This window comes from Phodopus roborovskii, unplaced genomic scaffold (genome assembly GCF_943737965.1).
Source record: "Phodopus roborovskii unplaced genomic scaffold, PHOROB, whole genome shotgun sequence".
NCBI classification, from domain to species: domain Eukaryota; kingdom Metazoa; phylum Chordata; class Mammalia; order Rodentia; family Cricetidae; genus Phodopus; species Phodopus roborovskii.
The window spans coordinates 23,787,935-23,809,591 of NW_026126558.1; the positions used below are offsets into that span (position 1 = coordinate 23,787,935).

At 42.9% G+C, this 21,657-nt stretch overlaps 1 protein-coding gene across 1 annotated transcript; it reads right to left on the minus strand.

Moving 5' to 3' along the window:
- Positions 1 to 8,904: 8,904 nt before the first annotated feature.
- On the minus strand, positions 8,905 to 21,295 carry LOC127234567 (acylcarnitine hydrolase). Its single transcript, XM_051201558.1, has 12 exons — positions 21,183 to 21,295; positions 20,301 to 20,511; positions 19,064 to 19,205; positions 18,344 to 18,477; positions 18,005 to 18,263; positions 17,185 to 17,283; positions 11,673 to 11,813; positions 11,470 to 11,550; positions 10,529 to 10,673; positions 10,052 to 10,189; positions 9,603 to 9,679; positions 8,905 to 9,196 (listed from the first exon to the last, which is right to left on the minus strand). The coding sequence occupies exons 1-12, from the start codon at positions 21,256 to 21,258 to the stop codon at positions 9,014 to 9,016; spliced, it is 1,686 nt and encodes a 561-aa protein (XP_051057515.1). The 5' UTR covers positions 21,259 to 21,295; the 3' UTR covers positions 8,905 to 9,013.
- Positions 21,296 to 21,657: the final 362 nt, after the last annotated feature.

Sequence of the window (21,657 nt, forward strand, 5' to 3'; positions counted from 1 at the left end):
TTAGTCTGGAAGGGATCCACATCTTTTCATTTTCTGTGGAAACAAAAATAGAAATCCTTTTCCCTAGTAACTTGTCCTTGAACTTAAATTATGGAGTCAAAGCATTTTTTTTAAATTTAATTTATTATTTTACATGTCGATCCCAGTTCCCTCTCCCTCCCTCCGTACCTCCTTCCCTCCCTCCCATTTTTCTTCCCTCCCTTTTACCCTCTCTACCCTCTCACATGCACTCGAACCACCCTCCCCTCCCATCCCCCCACCGCAATTCCATATGTAGGGGAATGCCATCCAATTGGGGTCATGTAGATCTGACAGGTCATGTGCAGTAGGGACTAGTGCTTCTCTCCTGTCTCTAGATTAAGGCAGTTATCCCTCCATGGGGGATGTGCTCCCAAAGTCCTTTTGTGCACCAGGGATACATCCTGGCTCCACTGTCTGAGGTCCCTTAGACTGCTCAGTCCTTTTGGCTGAGACCCATATTCAGGCAGGCTTGAGTCAGTCCCATGCTGGCTTCCCAGCTATCAGTCTGGTGACCCGTTAGCTCCTCCTTGTTCAGGTAAGCTGTCTCCATGTGTTTCTGCCTCCTGGCCTTGTCCTCTCCTCTGCATCTGAGTTCTACTTCCACTCAGTGTTTATGTATGAGTGTTTGCTCCTGTTTCCAGACATTAGTGGAGAGGCTCCATGGATAAGTTATTTGTTGATCTCACTCTCCAGGAAGGGCATTTATGGTAGACTTTCCACTGAAGCTCAAATTGTTAGTTGGGAGCAATCTTGTAGTTCCTAGACCTTCTTTGTGTTCAATTTTATCTTCAAACCAATATTGGCTACCTCTTCTATGTTCTCTCTCTCTCTCTCTCTCTCTCTCTCTCTCTCTCTCTCTCTCTCTTTCTTCCTGGCTTCTATTCAAGCAGTCTCAATCTTCCTGGTTGCATATGTTTTCCTTTCCTCCCCTCATTTTCTCCTACTTCTCTCTCCATTCGCTGTCCCCCCCCCCCACTTCCCCTGAGCTCTGGGGGACTTGTCCATTACCAGTTCTGTGAGGGACTTTATATGAATCTCTTAGAATACACCTTGTATCCTAGTTCCCTCTGGTGGGGTGTGAATTATAGGCTGGTTTCCTTTGATCTAGGTCTAAAATCCATATATGAGTGAGTACATACTGTGTTCCTCTTTTTGTGACTAGGTTACTTCATCCAGGATGGTTTCTTCAAGTGCCATCCACTTGCCTGTGAATTTCAAAATACCATTATTTTTTTCTGCAGAGTAGTATTCCATTGTGTAGATGTGCCACATCTTCATTAACCATTCTTCAATTGAGGGGCATCTAGGTTGCTTCCAGGTTCTTGGTATTACAAATAGTGCTGCTATGAACATAGTTGAACAGATGTCTTTGTTGCATGGATGTGAATCCTTTGCCTAAGAGGGGGATTGCCGGGTCCTGTGGTAAACTAATTCCCATTTTCCTGAGGAACCGCCATACTGATCTCCAAAATGGCTGTATGAGTTTGCACTCCCACCAGCAGTGGAGGAGTGTTCCACTTTCTCCACATCCTCTCCAACATGAGTCATCATTGGTGTTTCTAATTTTAGCCATTCTGGCAGGAGTAAGATGGTATCTCAAAGTTGTTTTGATTTGCATTTCCCTGATAGCTAAGGATGTGGAGCATTTTCTTAAGTGTCTTTCAGCCTTTTTGATTTCCTCTATTGAGAATTCTTTCTTCAGTTCTGTACCCCATTTTTTAATAGGGTTATTTGGTGTTTTGTTGACGAGTTTCTTGAGTTCTTTGTATATTTTGGAGATCAGCCCTTTGTCGGATATAGGATTGGTGAAAATTTTTTCTCAGACTGTGGGCTGCCGTTTGGTCTTGTCCACCGTATCCTTTGCCTTATAGAAGCTTCTAAGTTTGAAGAGGTCCCATTTATTAATTGTTTCTCTCAGTGTCTGTGCCCCTGGAGTTATGTTCAGGAAGCAGTCTCCTATACCAATTTGTTCAAGGGTACCTCCTACTTTCTCTTCTAAGAGGTTCAATGTGGCTGGATTGATGTTGAGGTCTTTGGTCCATTTGGACTTGAGTTTTGTGCATGGTGACAGACATGGGTCTATCTGCAGTCTTCTACACACCCTCATCCAATTGTGCCAACACCATTTGTTGAAGATGCTGTCTTTGCCCCATTATATAATTTTAGCTGTTTTGTCGAAAATCAGGTGTTCATAGGTGCGTGGGTTAATATCAGGGTTTTCAATTCGATTCCATTGGTCTGCCTGTCTATTTTTAAGGCAATACCAGGCTGTTTTCAGAACTATAGCTCTGTAGTAGAGCTTAAAGTCAGGAATGGTGATGCCTCCTGAAGTTCTTTTATTGTATAGAGTTGTTTTGGCTATACTGGGTCTTTTGTTTTTCCATATAAAGTTGATAATTATCCTTTAAAGGTCGGTGAAGAATTTTGGTGGGATTTTGATGGGGATTGCATTGAATCTGTAGATTGCTTTTGGCAAGATTGCCATTTTTACTATGTTTATCCTACCTATCCAAGAGCATGGGGAGATCTTTCCATTTTCTGGTATCTTCTTTAATTTCATTCTTTAGAGCGACAAAGTTCTTGTTATATAGGTCTTTTACTTGTTTGGTAAGTGTTACACCAAGATACTTTATGTTGCTTGTGGCTATTGTAAAGGGTGATGTTTCTCTGATTTCTTTCTCTATCTCTTTGTCATCTGAAAAAGTAGGGCTACTGATTTTTTAGAGTTTATCTTGTATCCTGCTAGTTTGCTGAAGGTGTTTATCAGCTGTAGGAGTTCCCTGGTAGAGTTTATTGGGTCGCTTATGTAAACTATCATATCATCTGCAAATAGAGACAGTTTGACTTCTTCCTTTCCAATTTGGATCCCCTTGATCTCCTTTTGTTGTCTTATAGCATTAGCTAGAACTTCTAGTACGATATTGAAGAGATAAGGAGAGAGAGGGCAGCCTTGTCTTGTTCCTGATTTTGGAGGAATTGGCATAAGTTTCTCTTCATTCAGTTTGATGTTGGCAGTTGGTTTGCTGTATATTGCTCTTATTATGTTTAGGTATGTTCCTGTTATCCCTGACCTCTCCAAGACCTTTATCATGAAAGGGTGTTGAATTTTGTCGAAGTTTTTTCAGCATCTAGGGAGATAATCATATGGTTTTTCTTTTTCAGTTTGTTTATATGGTGGATCACGTTGATAGATTTTCGTATGTTAAACCATCCCTGCATTCCAGGGATGAAGCCTACTTGGTCATGGTGGATGATTTCTCTGATGTATTCTTGAATTTGGTTTGGCAGTATTTTATTGAGTATTTTTGCATCGATGTTCACCAGGGAAATTGGTCTGTAGTTTTCTTTCTTAGTTGTGTCATTGTGAGGCTTGGCTACCAAGGTTATTGTGGCCCCATAAAAGAGTTTGGCAATGAACCTTCTGTTTCTATTTTGTGGAACAGTTTGAGGAGTAGTGGTATTAGTTCTTCCTTGAATGTCTGGTAGAATTCTGCATTGAATCCATCTGGCCCTGGACTTTTTTTGGTTGGAAGGCTTTCAATGACTGCTTCAATTTCATTGCGGGTTATAGGTCTATTTAAATTGTTTGTCTGTTCTTGATTTAATTTTGGTAAGTGATAGTTATCCAGAGATTTGTCCATTTTCTTTGAATTTTCAAGTTTTTGTGGAATACAGATTTTGAAAGTATGACCTGAAAATTGTGTGGATTTCCTCTGTGTCTGTTGTTATGTTCCCCTTTTCGTTTCTGATTTTGTTAATTTGCATGTTCTGTCTCTGCTTTTTCATTAATTTGGATAAAGGTTTGTCTATCTTGTTGATTTTCTCAAAAAACCAACTCTTCGTTGCATTGATTTTTTGTATTGTTTTCCTGGTTTCTATTTTGTTGATTTCAGCCCTCAAGTTGATTATTTCCTGGCGTCTACTCCTACATGGTGAATTTGCTTCTCTCTGTTCTATAGCTTTCAGTTGCGCTGTTAATTCTCTTATGTGACTATCCTCTGTTTTCTTCATATGGGCACTTAGTGCAATGAACTTACCTCGTAGCACTGCTTTCAAGGTGTCCCATAAGTTTGGGTATGTTGTGTCCTCATTTTTGTTGAATATTTGAAAGTCCTTAATTTCTTTCTTTATTTCATGTTTGACCCAGGAGTGGTGCAATTGCACATTGTTCAGTTTCCATGAGTTTGCAGGTTTTCTGCTATTTGTGTTGTTGTTGAATTCCAATTTTAAAGCATGGTGGTCCGATAAGATACAGGGGACTATTCCTATTCTCTTGTATCTGTTGAGGTTTGTTATGTCAACTAGTATTTTAGAGACCGTTCCATGTGGATCAAAGAAGAAGGTATATTCTCTTGTCTTTGGATGGAATATTCTATAGATGTCTGTTAACCCCAGTTGAGACATAACTTCTGTTAATTCTTTTGTTTCTTTGTTGAGTGTCTGATTTGTGGTCCTGTCTAGTGTTGAGCGTGGTATATTGAAGTCTCCCACTATAAGTGTGTGAGGTTTTATATGAGCTTTGAGTTTTAGTAGTGTTTCTTTTACGAATGTGGGTGCCTTTGTATTAGGGGCATAGATGTTCAGAACTGAGACTTTGTGTTGATGTATTTCTCCTGCGATGAATATGAAATGACCGTCTTCATCTCATTTGATTAATTTTTGTTTGAAGTCTAACTTGTTAGATATTAGGATAGCTATGCCTGCTTCCTTCTTATTTCCATTTGATTGGAAAATCTTTTCCCAACCCTTTACCCTGAGGTAATGTCTGTCTTTGAAGCTTAGATGTGTTTCTTGTATGCTGCAGAAGGATGCATTCTGTCTTTGTATCCATTCTGTTAGCCTGTGTCTTTTTGTAGGTGAGATAAGACCATTAATGCTGAGGGTGAGTAAGGACCATTGATTGTTGATTCTTGTTTGATTTAGGTTTGTTGTTGGCAGTGGTACTGTGAATATATTAGTTCTGCTTTACCCTTGGTTTCTGGTGTAGTTGGATTATATGTTGCCTACATTTTTTTTGGGCGTAGTTACATTCCTTGGGTTGGAGTTTTCCTTCCAATACTTTCTGTAGGGCTGGATTTGTAGATACATATTGGGAAAATCTGGTTTTGTCATTAAATATCTTGTTTTCTCCATCTATAGTGATTGAGAGTTTTGCTGGGTATAGTAGCCTAGGTTGGCATCTGTGTTCCCTTAATACTTTTAGAACATCTATCCAGGACCTCCTGGCCTTGAGGGTTTCTATGGAGAAGTCAGGTGTAATTTTGATAGGTCTGCCTTTATATGTTACCTGTCCTTTTTCCTTCACTGCTCTTAATATTCTTTCTTTATTCTGCATGCTTGGTGTTTTGGTATTTATATGTCGAGGAGTCTTTTTCTTTGGTCCAGCCTATTTGGGGTTCGGTATGCTTCTTGTACTTTCATGGACATGTCCTTCTTCAGATTTGGAAAGTTTTCCTGGATGATTTTGTTGAATATGTTTTCGGCACCTTTGAGCTGAGCTTCCTCACCTTCCTCTATGCCTATTATTCTTAGGTTTGGCCTTTTCATAGTGTCCCACATTTCCTGGATGTTTTGTGTTAAGGATTTCTTTGGTCGATGAATCTATTTCTTCTAGTTTATCTTCTGTGCCTGAGATTCTCTCTTCCATCTCTTGAATTCTGTTGGTTATGCTTGCCTCTGCTGTTCCCGATTTTTTGCCCAGTTTTTCTATTTCCAGTATTCCTTCGGTTTGTGTTGCCTTTATTTTCTCTATTTCAGTTTTCAAGCCTTGAACTGTTTCTTTCACCTGTTTTTTTTTTTTTTTTGGGTTTTTTTTTTTTTTTTTGAATTTTTTTTCCTTTTTTCCTTTTTTTTGTTTTTTTTCCCCCTTTTTTTTTGGGGGTTTTTTTTTTTTTTTTTGTGTGTTTCTTTTTTTTTTTTTTTGGGGTTTTTTTTTTTGTTCCCCTTTTTTTTCCCTCTGTTTTTTTTTTTTGTTTTTTTTGTTTTTTTGTGGTTTTCTTTTTTTTTGGGGGGTTTTGTTTTGTTTTTTGGTGTTTTGGGGTTTTTTTGTTTTGCCTTTTTCCCCTCCTGTTTTTTTTTTGTTGTTGTTGGGGTCTCCTCTTTTTTTTTTTTTTTTTTTTTTGTGTGGGTTTGTGTGTGTTTTTTTTTTTGTGTGTCTGTTTGTGTTGTGCGGGCTTGGGGGTCTCTCTGCAGACAGGGACCCAGGGATGGTGTCAGGGCTAAGGATCCAGTAGAAGATGCCACTAGCCAATGGCTCTAGCCAATTCCTGGCAGAAGAATACAAAGTCTGTGCTGAAACTTGGGAAGGTTTTGCAGGATAGTCGGATCTCACTGGAAACTGGGACTCTCCAGCTGAGGCCTTTTCTTTAGCAGAGGCCCGGATTTGGGGGTGAAGGATCTTGCCAGCAAGAACTCAGAGTGGACCCGCAGAGATAGGCGGATCTCTGTGAGGGCCTGGGACTCCAGCAGAGGACTGGAGGCAGGGTCAGAGACCAAGCAGGTGGAAATTACGGTGGTCCCGCGTGGATAGTCAGGTCTCCTTTGTTCAGAGTTGCTCTGAGGAGTCTCCGAAGTAGGGTGTACTATTGGCTCCACCCTCTGTCCCAGTGCTCAACCAGGTGGCAGGACAGTGGGCAGGGTTGGGTACAGGGTGGGGGGGCAGGCTCGCGGTGGGGATGGGTGGGGGTTTATTAGAGCTCCAAGGGTGCTCTCAATGGGGACAGGACACAGGAGCAGCTGTATCAGGAGCCAACCCAGGGAGTTCCTGTGTGGCACTTCTTACATGCCATATTCTTGTTCATTTCTTCTGCATACAGTGGCTAGTATGATGGCAGCTCCAACTAAGAACAAGGTCAGAGTCTTTTATCCACCTGCCAAACAATTTTAAACCCTGCTGGTTCTAACACTAGGGGAACACTGTGAGGAAACTTAGATACTCGCCCACGAACAGGCGTTTTAAGTTCGAGAGAACCCTGTCAGGATTTGCCAACAAGTACAGGGGCAGGGGTTCCCATGTGGTTGGGGCAGACTTCATGGAGGGAATTGGATGGTTGTCTACTTTAGACAGTCATCAGTGCCTCCTGAGAACCTGGCTCTATCTCTCTAGTCCTCAGAAATCTAGAGTTCCACAGCCTGGCACTGCAGGCCTTCCTTCTCAGTGCTTTTCTGAATGTTTCCACTGCAATGGAATAACCATGGCTGTGCCCAACTCCCAGTCAGCAAGGCATGATGTCAATTCAGTGTCTCCCTTCTAACTCTCTTGAGCTCCCAATCCTGGCCTAGGCAGATGTTCTTTCTTTCCTCAACTTCCCATTTGAAGGAACAGCTGCGCTTTGACAGATGGACCATCCCAACTCTTCTAAAATCAAAGACATACACTAGATCTTTTGTGTTACCTGAGCAGTCTGTTATGTCTTAATCATTGGCAGCATGAGCCTGATAAGACCAGAGTGGGAGAATCTGGCACCAGGGTATCCAGGATGGACAATCAATAATCTTCACTTTGACCCCAAATATTATGCTGTCCTGGGGTTGGTCTTGCTTGCACTGAATTTAAAAGGGATACTTTTCCAAATTGAGAAAACCTGACTTGTAGGGCAAGCTGACTTGAGATGAGGGGATATGACACAACAGGGTCTCTAGCATGAAAGATCTGGGCTCTTAATGACAAAGAAAGTATTTCTGGAGAATTAGGCAGCTTGAGGAGAATTTGGCATCTTTGTATAATGACATAAAGTAAAATAGAGGTTATTTACTAGAAAGGCCAAAATGTTTAGTAACAGCAAATAGGTAAGAATGAAAGTCATGTATATGGAAAATGAAGGGAAAGAGGATTACCACAGGTACCAGAAGGTTTCAGGGGAACTGTGGAAGTCAGGAGGACACCCCCATACATGCACAAGTGCTCATGGAGACAGGGGACAGAACCTCTATTGTACTTATATGGACCTTCTGATACTGCTACTAGCACTCACTCTATAATCAAACGTCTTAACAGATGCACTGTGATCATGCAAATGTGGGCATAACCATGTCTATAGAACCCCTGGAAATCAAGACAAACCTCAGCAAATACATAGTAACCAACCTAGTTCTTCTGGACACACACACATACATAAAAACTTTTCCAGGCTTGAGGAGATGGTAGATGTTTAATATAAAATTGTGTCACTAGTTACTTTGGCACGGAAATAGATGAATGGGGTTGGATGATGGGAAGGGGGAAGAGAAAAAGAAATCAATATTGGTGAATAGACAAATTATCTTAAAATAGCTTGTAGGTGACATTTTACCTACAAACACATTAGATAGAGATGCTTTCAGATGTTTTCAAATCCAGAGACTGACTTGGAAACCTTAATGTTCTGTGTTTTGAAATTATCCATGAATCAGGTTTCTATAATGAAACTTAGACTCCAATATGATGATGTTATGCCTATTGGAGGCCTGGGTCATGAGAACTATTAATTATCCCACCACACAAGTTATCATTTTTGTATCAGAAAGCTAGTCATCAAAACAGCATTCCTGTTGGTATCTTAACTTTGGACTTCAAAATCTCTGAAAGTATGGACTAGATCTGAGAGGGCATGTGATTTTGATAGAGCCCACTGTATGAAATGAGTTCTCCCAAGAACTCATATCAAAGTTCTCCAAAGTTTCTGCTTCACTTAAAGAGGGTTTTGTTTTTAGAGGACACTGAGGATGAGAGTTTAAAGGAGGAAGGGCAGAAGGGGCCTAGTACCAGTGGACTATGAAAGGAGATGTGTACATTGGAACTCACAAATCCACACTGTTATTGGAGCAGTTATTGAGTTGGTCTAACAAAAAAATGTAGACTCACATGTAGGGGATTTGTGATAAATATGGAAGAACAGCCAAGTGCAGAGGTTATGTGAATGCTAAAATCAATCCAGGTTCCTCAGTATATTTTTGGAACCTCAGGCTAACCCCATCAGCAGCCAAGCCCACACACCATTCCTCACATAGGGCACTATAGTTCTTTGTGCATGTTCTGTGACCTCTTTAGCTCTTGTATCTTCTGGGGCAGAGTCTTGGTCCAGAACTGCAGCTTTCTGGTCTTCAGGGCTCGGCCCACAGCAGGCTGGATGTTCAGCTGCAGGTACTGCTCATCATGGTCCAATGTTGGCCAGTAGGGTAGACCCTCGCTGTTGGGGTTCCTGTGGATTTGCCAGCCAGTGGGGAAGAGTGAGGTCACTATGGTTCAAAGGCTAACCTCCTGATTTGAGTCAGAGCAGTGGTAAAATTAGGCCAGTTGTTAAGGGGCCTTATATAGGGATACAAGTGTCACTCACTAGTTTCTGCTCCATGTGGGTGATGACCACTTGATCTGTTTTATACCTCCCTGTAAGAGGTAAGATCTAAAGAAGAGTCTCATAGCACTATGGCTCATGAACCACGTCACTGTGAGATGATCAGTAACTGACAATTATAAAGTATCTGTATAAATGTGCTATGGGGTAGTGAATTTTCTATCACATGATGAAATATCCATGTATGATAAGAAGGCCACAATCCAAAAGGAAGCCCTAGATAGGGACCCAGACAAGGAGGGTTGAGATAGAGAGGTGTCTTGCAAAATTGGCCCAATACTTCATCATCCTCTTGTTCAGTAGCTTCTCCTCCTCAGTGAGCTCAACTGGAGTCAAGGAAGACAAAGGTCAAAGTATATTCCACCTCATACAATGGCCAACTCATGCTTCAGATTCATAATCCCAGCTGTTGTCTGACCCCAAACTATTGGCATTGATACCTCCCTTCTTTACTAGATAAGTGTCCAAGATCTATGCAAGCCTCTAATTGAATTCTTGACCCAATGTGCTGTAATCTCCCCCATTACAGGTTAGACTGGTACACAAAGAAAAAAATACACACAGACGCACACACACACGCACACGCACACACACACACACACACACACACACACTCCTCAAATGGACTGTGAGCTCAGGAATCCCTTAGAGATTCATCTGGGACCTCATACAACTCAAGGAAAATAAGGAAGACTCACATTTCACACCCCAGAACAAGGACCCGAAGACAAAAGGAACCTCATCACCATGGTCAGCCTCAACGTGCGATGGCCTGAATTGCTTGACAAAGGTGGGTTGATGTTGGAACTCATAGAAGTATACAGGGGCAAGGAAACCTGGAGGTAATGACAGATGGTGACTTAGTATTGCCTTATGTGGAGCTTTTCTTATACATGTTTGTTGACAGGAAACCTTGATGAAATGTTACCTGGAATCATAAAAGTTAAGTGGCAGAGGGAACTTTGGGCTGGAACCCTACCTGTGGAAAGCCCTTGGCCTTCCCAGCTGAGTGGTTTTTCAAGTCAATAGAGTTTCAGTGATCCATTTCCTCCTCTGTACCTAGATGTCACTCTCCATGACAAGACATGAGACCTGGAAACCACACTGCTTCACAGTGCTCCCCCATCACCTACATCTCTGAGTTGCTCCCCAAGCCTTGTTACAGATGTACTCACGCTGAGAATGTGCTACTTGGAGTGCAGGGATCACAAACATGAAGTCTCCCATCATCTCTGTGAACTGTGATTGGAGGGCTTGGGGATCCTCAATGTCCCCCATGTACTCTTCCATTAGCAGGTCACTACATTCAGGAGGCAGCATCTACACCAAGGAGAGCAGGAAGAATGAGACTAGGCATGTTCTCGGGTAGGTGGGCATCAGTGCTTGATATGGGAGAATGGGCCCTGGAATGAGATAGGGTATAGGCAAGAAGGTTCAAGCTCCAATCTTGTGGAATATTACTTTAATAGGGCAAAGATGTGTTACATTTGTTTATGTGGTAGAATATTACTTTAACTGTGTAAAGGTATGTTACATTTGTTTCAGTTGCCTTTGTTAATGATATCAAGATCTGTTACATTTGTTTTTGCTGTGTTTGTTTAATTATGTAAAATGTTGCTGTTTCACCTTGCCTGTCCAAGGCACCTAATTGGTCTAATAAAAAGCAGAGTGGGCAATATTTAGGCAGGAGAGGGAGAGGCAGGGCTGTGGGGCAGAGAGGATAAATAGGAGGAGAAATTTAGTCTCAGAAGAAGAGAAAGAGAAGACAACAAGGAGGAAGGGAAGATCACATCAGGATCCAGGCAGCTGCCAGCCAGACATGAGGAACAGTGACAGTAAGATTAAAAGCCCTGGCAAATATAGATGAAGAGAAGCAGGTTAAGTTATAAGAACTAGTGGGACAAGAATAAGATAAGCCTGAACATCCATAAATAATAAGTCTTCATGTCATGATTTGGGAGCTGCTTGGTGGCCTCCATAAAAGAAAGAGCCTGCTACACTCCAAGGTGACCCCACATAGAATCACACATCTATACTGACCTTTATTAATAGGGGTGCTGTCTGAGAAGGAGATATGAGGGGCCTCCTTACATGGACAAGACTAGAGGTGTCTCACCATTTGTGCTGTTGTATTCTTCAGAACAGCCTTCAGGTTCTCTCTGGTTATTTCCTTTATTGTCTGAGCACTGTTTACAACCTGGGAGGCAAAAGACAAGTGTTAAGTGTGGGATCTGATGGACTTGGATTAAAGATGCGTTGAGTTCCCACTGCTTAACATGTACGTCTCCGGACTCCCAGAGGATTGGAACTGAGCCTCACCGTGGGGATGATCCAGCCATACTCATCATTGTTGACACCTATGATGCTGGGGACAGGGTGAAAATCCACAGATGCCAACAACTCTTGTGGATGCCTGGGTAGAAACTCCCCATCCACCACAGCAGGGATGACCTGGAAGACCTGGGAACAACGAAATACACATGGCGATGTCCACTGAATTACATTCATCATCTTCTCATTTCTTAGAGCCGCAGGGGCCTCATCTCATTCTGGAAGAGAACCTACACTTAGATTAGTCTGTCTTGGTGTTCATATTGCACATCCTGTAAGGATTCAGGCATTATGCCCCTGTCACCTGGCAGAATGCACTCAGGCAGTACCCTGGTCAGCCCAGGTGCAAAGGACCCTTTAAAAGGAAGACTTCACCACTTATGCTCTCTTTCCAGTCTCTCTTTCTGGCTCCTCTCTTTCCAGCTCTCTCTCCAACTCTTTTCCTGTCTCCCTTTTCCTTTCTGTCCTTTCTCTGTCTCTGTGTCTCTTTACTTCGTGTCTCTTCCTGGCCCCCCTTGCCCTTTTTAATAAAACTCCTCAGTAAGCTCTATGTAAATGGCATGTTTGCCTCCCCACTCCCTGGTTACCCTCTCCTGCCATGTAATCCTCTAGGGTCCCCCATGCGCAGTATCATAACATATGGTACACGTGACTCGGCACTTGGTAGGTTTTCCTGGCATTTCCTCCTTGCCAGGACCTTGTAACCTTCAACTCAGTCACTTTTCCAACTAAGGATTTCTGGATTCTTCCATTCACGACCTAAATGTCTGGTAAGCCCACCCTTTCCTCTCTACCTGTGCCCATGCTTCCATGAATTAGGACTTATATCGAGACTGTGATCTCTTGCCTTTTTGGCCCAGTAAAATACCCCAGTACAAAAACCCAGTACTGGGTGACCACATGTCTCTTGGACTCCAGAAGCCCTGACCCCCGATTTATGCCTGATGGACCACAAAATCAGCCTGTGCCTCTTGTATCTGATCTGCCCTTAGTCTCTGGAACACTGAAGATTATAGGCTTTGGATCTTCTCTACCTCACTCATGGAAACTCACACCCCCCTCCATCAAACCATGTGCCCACTTATTGGCACCCTGCATTCTACCAGTGATCCATAGTTGGAAGTGTGGCGTCTGCTCTTTTTCACTTCTCAGTTTCCCTTCTGTTCCAGGCATGCTAAATCCCTCCCCTGTCTGCCACAGTGGTGTCCTGCTGCCTCCCACCTGTCTCATGGTGGGATCCTCCCTCCCACTGGGAACGTCCTGTTTCAATAGACGTTTTATGCTCCTCTTCATAATGTCTCTCTCTCCTATCCGTCTGATCTCTGCTGAGCCATTCAGCCTGGGATGGTGGGTTCCTCTTTTCCACCCAGCTGCACTGCTATCCGGTTTCTCCTCCATGCAGATGCCAGAGGCTCACAGTTGTCTGTCCCGAGACAGAGTCGACTCAGGACTCTCTGAGAGTTCTTCATTTTCATTTCCCCCCATAAATGAGTCCTGCCCTCACTGAGCGGTGCCTTGTTTCTCAGACCCACGGGGCTCTTTTTGGATGTTGTGCCCCTTGGACTCTAGTGTCCTATGGGCTTTATGTATGTTTGTGCCTCACTCATGGGAAACAAGCCAACAAAATTATATCTAAAAACTTTACAGGATCTTTCTAACTTCTCCCAGTGGAGGGGAACCTGTTTATGGCAGCCACCACCTTGACTGAGAGTGACCATGAGGCCTAACCATAGGTCCACCCACTTCATAGGTTTCTCCCTTCACTCTGCCTAGCCAGAGGGACAGTCTAGCCAGCATCTGCCGATAAACTCTGCTGCCAGACATAATTACTTTTCCCCCCTTTATTTCTTTTACTGGCTGTGTTGTGCATGGCTTGTTTGTGTAATGGCATACCTTTCCAGGGCCCAGCAGGGCACACATTTCATGCAAAAACCCTGCCTGTTCCATCTGCAGCAAATCTGCTTTCTTGTCACTGGTAGTTTTAAGTTTACTCTGTTGCTTTAAACGTCCTGTCTGTTTGCTACAACATGACAATCAGATATCACATTCTGGTTCTTCCTTCTTACCCAGTCCTGATATATATATATATATATACATATATATATATATGTATATATATATTGTGTGTGTGTGTGTGTACATGTAGCTACTCTTTTTAAAAAATTAAGCCAGCTTTAACTCTTCATATATGTGTGTTACTTTCTAGACTAATGAAACAGTAAGTCTCAAATATTTCTAAATTGTTATGTATTCTTATATGATAATAAAATTTTATTACATAAGGGGATTTTTCTTCATTTCTTTGTCCATCACAGGCATATATGTAACCTACTAAGTCAAATCCAGTTACAGTCAGGCTGGAGGGCTTTGAGTAAAACATCCCTCCACAGTCTCTCAGCTTGACTCCAGTTCTCCAGACAGGTCCTACATTGATGTCATTGTATCCATACTAAGTATAGATTAATTAATTACAGGGATGAAACCTTACCTAGCCACCTTTGTGCTTAAAGCAAGTAACTAAAGACAAATTTTGTCTGCTGAGATATACTAAATAGCCTTCAAGTGATCTGAGATCTAGAGAATATGGCATTTAACATGTTTCATTAAAAACCCAAACCTAAGAGATTCATATAAGGTCCCTCACAGAAGGGGAAAGGAACAAGATCTCCTGAGCATATTGGGAGTGGGTGGGTGGGGGGCAGTAAGTGGAGAGGGAGCTAGGAGAAAGAGAAAGGGAGAAGAGGAGAACATGTGGGACTAGGAAGATTGAGTTGGGGGACGAATAGATAAGAACAAACAGAAAGAGAGAGAGAGAGAGAGAGAGAGAGAGAGAGAGAGAGAGAGAGAGAGAATAATAGAGGGAACCATTATAGGTTGGAAGAGAAAACTGACTCTAGAGAAATGTCCAGAGACATACAAGGATGACCCCAACTAACAATCTGAGCAACAGTGGAGAGGCTATCTTAAATTTCCTTCCCTGATAATGAGATTGATAAGTAACTTATATGCCATCATAGAGCCCTCATCTAGTAGCTGATGGAAACAGAAGCAGACACCCACAGCTAAATACTGAGCCTACTGAGCCTAACTCCTGGAATCCAGTTGCAGAGAGGGAGAAGTGATAAGAAAAAGGGTTAAGACCAAGCTACAGAGACCCACAGAGACAGCTGACCAGAACAAGGGGGAGCTCATGGACCCCCAGCTGGGCAACCATCATTGTATCAACTCAGACCCCTTAAATGTGGGTCTCAGTTAAAAGGCCTGGGTAGTCTAAATGACCTCTGACAGTGGAACCAGGATGTTTTCCTGGTTTAGGAAAGGACTTTGGAAGCACATTCCCCATGGAGGGATACTCCCTTAGCCTAGAGGCAGGAGGGAGGGCCAAGTCCCTACTCCAAATGACTTGACAGATTTTGATGATCCCTCCTGGAAGGCATCACCCACCCTGTGGAGTGGGGCTTGTGGAATGGGAGGGGGGTCAGGGGACATGGGAGGGAGAGGGAACTGGGATAGATACATAAAATAAGAAATACACACACACACACACACACACACACACACACAGCTTTTCATAACAGAGAGACAGGCCAACTGCTGGTATTACCCATTTTCTCCAATATGAATGATGGACACTGAAGAAATTCTACCTACAAAAGTGGTAATGCTAGCTACTGAGCAAACCTACCTTTCACCTCAACTGATATGAAAGCTCTTTAGGCTATGGACAAAAGGACACTGGAACTGACTTTTTTCACATTACTTAGGCCATTGGTAGGCAAGTCTTCCTAAAGCTCCCAATCCACAGGCCCTGAGCTAATAGCAGAAGTTATGTGTCCTTAAAGCCTCCACCCTCAACAACTATGGAGGACTCTCTCTGGGAGTGGCTGGCCACTCAGTCAGCTAGTTAGTCTTTGTCATTCTCTAATAATTAATTCAGGTAAAATTTTATCCTTCTCAAGAACTCTGATGCAGTTTGACAGCTAGTAGGTTTCAGTATAACTTCTTATACTGAATTACTTTGTTTACAAAAAGGTGTTTTAAGGTCTAAAGTTTATGTAAGAACATAAAAGCTTAGGATATGACTCAAAAATTGCTTTAGGGTATAACAGAGTAACCTAAGATGTACAAATGCAAGCTATCAGGTTTTTTTTCTCATTATGCTACTGTTCAATCAGTAAAGTTTTAATAAGCTACAAATCCAACTCTGACTCAGAGTATAAAACACCAACCTATACCATTATATGATAACCACAAGCTCAAAATTAAGGTGCTTTCATTGTGGTAAAAATATCTTTCAGTTTTAACCTCTCAGTGGGGCAGATGGGAGGAGAGGAGTGGAGGGAGTGCGAAGAGAGGAGGGGGGACTGGGATTGGAATGTAAAAAATAAATAATAAAACATAAACAAAAAGAATAAAAAAGATACCTGTCAGTTTTAAGAGTGTTAATGCTCTTAACCAAATCATTTCTGAGTATATGGAGTATATGGTCATTTCTACAATGCAAATTTCAGTACAGCTCATAAACAATGGAAATGCTAATGTCTCCCTAACTCAATGGATTCTTACAAGTTCTAGGGAGCCAAATTGGACCCACCCAAACAGGTTAGATTCACTCAGATAAATATCATTCAGCTTTTCCCTGATCCCAGGACTCCCTTCCCTCGTCTTGGGACCCCCTTGTGAACCCCTCTCTCATTTTATGATCCTACTCGCCTCAAGTACCAGGACTTAAGATTTTTTTTCTTAAACTTAAACCTTGTCCTCTGCTCTGTAAACCTTTCCCTAGGCCTAAGAGGCACCAGCGAGTTCCGCATAGCCTGTGAACTGCAATGAAACAACCAGCTACCCCAGCATGTGGCAGCATCCCAGCAATCTCAGGTCCCCCAAAGATGGTCAACGCCTCCAGGCAGCAGGAAGTTGTCTTGAGAACTCAACACCCTTATTCCCTAAACTGCCATGCCTAACTCCTCACCTTTTGAAAAATAAAGGTGGAAAGAAAGGATTCAGGCGTTATGCTGGCCTGCTCCTGTCACCAGGCAGAATGCATTCAGGCAGTACCCTAGTCATCCCAGGTGCAAAGGACCCTTTAAAAGGAAGACTTGTACCCACTTACACTCTTTCTACTGTGTCTCTCTGGCTCATCTCTTTTCAGTTCTCTTCCTGCTCTCTTTCCCACTGTTCTCCTGGGGCAGACAGGACTTTTCCTGTCTCCCTCTTCTCTTCTGTCCTCTCTCTGTCTCTGTGTCTCTTTACCTCTTTTCTCTTTCCTCCCTCTTTCCCTTCCTAATAAAACTTCCCACTAAATTCTGTCTTCCTGGCATGTTTGTCCCCCACCCCCACCCCCAGATCACCCTTTCTTGCCAGGGAATCCACCAAGGCCCCCCACGAACTTTATCATAACATGCAGAACTAAAGAACACAAAGTCATAGAGATGAGGTATTTGGTTCAGAGTCCCACATCTTGTCGAGCACGTCCTTCCATACACACAATTCTAAACACCTTGTTAATGACCAGAATCTCTGCTTCATTCTTGGCTCTCAGACAGTGCACCAGGGCCTCTGAGTCCATGGTCTCACATCCAGACAGGTTGGCCACCGTCTATAAAGGGAACAAACAGGGAGAAGAGTTTTCTCAATTTCAACTCAATGCTATTGTCCCTAAATACCACACTATAGTGTGTGTTATGTGTGGATTGGAATAATAATGAAATTGTTCCCAAGTTCTACAGCTCATAGGTGACAGATAACAAGCAGTAAACTTTATACATGAATACTTGTTCTTTTTTGGGGGTAGTTTTGTTTTCTACATCTATCTTTCTGTGTTTTGTGTATGAGAAAAAGAGCAACTTTGCCACAGTTCGTATATTAAGGTTAGAGGACAAAGTCTCAGGCTTCACTGTTCCCAGGGTGTCTTCTTGTTTTGCTGCTATCTGTACTAGCTGAGCTGCTGAGGGAAAATCCAGGGATTCTCTTGTCTCTGCCTTCTACCTGATGACAGGAAGTTTGGAATTACAGATACATGTTACTATCTCCAACCTTTTGTGGATTCTGGGAATTTGACATAGGTCCTAGGCTTGCACCCCAAACACTGAAAAACCCCACTGAACCATGTCCCTAGCCCTTGAAGACTCTGTTTTGCTATCCATATAACATACTCAGCCTGTAGAAAGCAGGGGTGTGGATTCTAACCCTTGAGCCTTTCAGAAATAAATGAAGAGATGCCCTTTCCCTACATCCTTATTTTCTTCACTGAATACCATAGTGCCAGAGGATAGTGCTGTGCCAGGAGATACAGGGCTAAAGTGGTTGGGAGCACTCACTTGGTAAACCATCTCAGAGGAGCTAGAGATGAGGCCAGGCAACACAGCTACTCCACTCTCCATGATGGCACCATGGAAGAGTCCTTTGGACATGGGGGACACAACATGTGAAGACACACTTGTGCCACCTGCTGACTCTCCAAAAATGGTAACCTGGTCAGAGTTGCCTCCAAAGTGGGCGATATTCTGCTGGACCCAGCGTAGGGCAGCCACTTGGTCTAAGAAGCCCCAGTTCCCTCTGGCATGCTGGTCTCCAGTGCTGAGAAGTGAAGGGACATGCATCAGAAGGCTATCTAGGTTCTTCTCAGCTGTCATTGTATAGACCAGTCCTAGTCTCACCTGAAGAAGCCCAGGACACCGAGGCGGTACTGGATAGTGACCACCACCACATCTTCAATGGCTGCCAGCATGGATCCATCATACATGGAAGCCATACCTACAACCAGAGCACCACCATGGATCCACACCATCACCTGGAGAAATCAAGAGAGATTCCTGGAAGTTCCTAGCCAACAAGCTCTGCAGGACTGCTTACCAGAATATCAACAGTGTGAAGCTATACAACTGCATAACATCCTCAGGACTTCAGGACCTTGGTCATAGATAGGAACAACTAAGTAGCCCACCAGGATGTTTCTAGTCCCCAGCTTATGTGTATAGAGTAATATCATCATTATTAAGACTTCATAGTGGAACAAAGATGGGTGTCTCCATATACATCTCTGCAGATTAAAAAAGGAAAGGGTCATCAACTCCTATTGAAACAACAGATAACCCAGAAATAAATGGGGACCTCAATGTTGAGCCTTGAGCACCAAAGTGTTTCTGCAGGGCTTGGGTTGTAGAATTGGGTTTTATCAAAGAGCTAGAGCCTTTGTTCATTACAGTGCTATGTGTTCCATACCCAAGTTTCAGCTGTATAGTGTGGCCAAGAAGGCCTTTTTTTGACCCAAATAGGGTAACACATTTAATAGAATCTACACTGAAATGAAGCTTTTACCCCTTCTAATCATCTTGAAAAATGTCCCCCCTCCCCCAAGACCATGGCCTGACACTTACAGGGAGGTTAGAGCCCTCTTGGGCATGAACTGGTGCATAGATATTGAGATGCAGGCAGTCCTCAGACATGGGGATGGGAGGCGGGGTCATTTTTAGATTCTTTAGGGTCTCTGAATTCATCATATCAACATTTTGCAGACAACTGGTGAAAAAGGGAAACAGTTATTCCAAGAGATGTATGGTGGTCAAAATCAAATGAGTCTGTTTTTTTTTTTTTTTTTTTTTTCAGCTGCAGCTCCTCATGATGCCCTATTAACACATATTTCCTTTCTGAAGTCCTTCTCAGAAGATAAAGGCCACAGGCTCCTTGAATGCTGGAATGGAGCTAGAATTCAAGGAAGTCATCCAGTTAGGTAGGACATGGATGCTAGTCTTTCTGAGTCCAGGATACATAGACTTCTAGGTGTTTTCATGGAAATGGTTGTCTGTATGTGGTGACATTCACTGAATTGTGTAAGAATAGAAACATGACTTAAGCATTAGCAGACATGCAAGCAGTTTCTACTCTCTGTTCCTGGTTATAGATGTGATATGTCCAACTCCTGTAATTTTTCTTCACTGTGAATTACCAATCATGATAGATTGTAATCTGAAGCCTTCAATAATAGCTTCCTCCCCTAAGTTGCTTTTGTTATTATTTGTTATTACAGCAACAAAAAACAAATTAAGTTTGCAATATTAGAGTGTTGTAGGTACTAAAGGAATCAATGGAGAATACTGCCTCAAAGTCTACAGTATCCCATATAGAGACTCTCAGGGTACTTCTTTTTCCTACACTGTCTCCACAGAAATTAGTTACATATCCTTATTTCTTGGTCACTGGCACTTGGCCCTCTAGGTTGTCACAGTGATTGTGAGGGTGGGGTTAGTAACTATCCATCACTGCTGCACTCTTCAGGACCTGTAGTGTATTCTACTGGATTCAGGAACATTCTTTGTCTAATTAGTCATACAGCTCATGCCTAGAGATCCCTCCAATTGCAGAGAGAACACTGGGCTTAATATAAATCTGTGAACAATTTAATTTTGTTCTGCTCTATAGGACCTGCACCTAACTTCCTGTGGGTGCCAAGCTCTGATCCAGGAGACTGGCAAAGTTATTCTTTTCAAGTTTAGCACATGCATCAGAAGAAAACCCTCATGGTAGATTTCCCCACAATGGGAGAAAACTGTTATGGGCCTGAGATGGAGGAACTGCTCACCCCAGGACCTGACATCCTTTGGGTGCAGAACTTACATGGCTGGATATGAGGTCCCATCTCTCACACCACTCCATGGTTCAGGGGCTTCAGGGGGTGCAAAGCGCAGTGATCCTACAGGTGGCTTGGCAAAGGGAATTCCCAGGAATCTGTGGACACCAACTTTGGTGTCACTCACTTGGATGAGGCTGCCTCGGACCTGGCCTGTGTGTGTGTTCCTGATGGGGCGTGTCTCTGATGAGTCCTGACCTGTGAGGAGAGATGCCATCAGAGTTTTGTGCAGTCAGCTATCAGCAGATTGTAGAAGCTCCCACCTCACTGTTACCAGGGCACACAGGAAGGGAACCCAGGACCTCCTAGTTCAGCTGTGGGGTGTTAGTGTGGAAGCTTCCCTATCCCTCAGGGCCAGGAACCTTTCCTATTGCCCTGTGAAGGGCTTCAGAATGTTTCTCTGTCCAAAGAGGTCATACCTTCATAGACATTTGTATACATAAATTAATGATTATTAATATGATCATGACATTAACATGAGTAGAACCAGATGTCCTGGACTTCACTCTGTAGACCAACTTGGCCTCAAATTCACAGAGATGATTACTATCATTCTTATCCAAGGTCAGTAGTAGCTGCAGTCATGGCCACACACTGAAGAAGGAACAATTCCTGCAATTCACTTTTCCTTGAATTGTCTGGCATTTTTCAGAGCTCCTTACACTAAACTGTCTCCTTAGGATGGAGTGATCTTTGATTCTCTGACCCTCTGTGTGCTAGTGGGCCACAAAATGTGTGGGATTGGGAGGCACACATTTCCCACACTTCCATCTATCATTTCCATTGTCCACCCTTCCCCCACCTTTTCTCTCACAAGCTCAGCAACTCTGACTCTAATCATTCCCCATTACCAGTATAGTGAGCCTCACCCTGCACGTGGAGAAGGAGAAACAGGAACCCAATGACCACAGCATTCAGCCCACTTTGAAGTTGATTCAGTGCCATGATCAGCTCTAGGCCTGAGTCTGTGCTGCTGTGTAGGATGACCTTGTTTCAAAACCAGGAAGCAGAAACTGTTCGGCTTGCCCAGGCAGGAATTTAAATCAAAAGTATGTAGGCGGGAACTTGCTGTGGTGGGGCAAGGTCCTATTGTAGAAAATGTACTAGTCAGAAATGACAGGAGCCAAGAATAGGAGGCAGGCAAAGTCATTGTACTATTCTGGGTTCTCTAAAGTAGCAGGATTTATAGAATGAATCTCTCTATATAAATATAGAGAAATGGGATTTATTAGAATAACTTACAGATTATGGTTGAACAGTTGCTGGCTATGAATAGAAAGTCCAGAAGTTGTGCAGTACATGAGACTGGAGGTCTCATCTGGTCTTTAATAGATGCTGGAATCC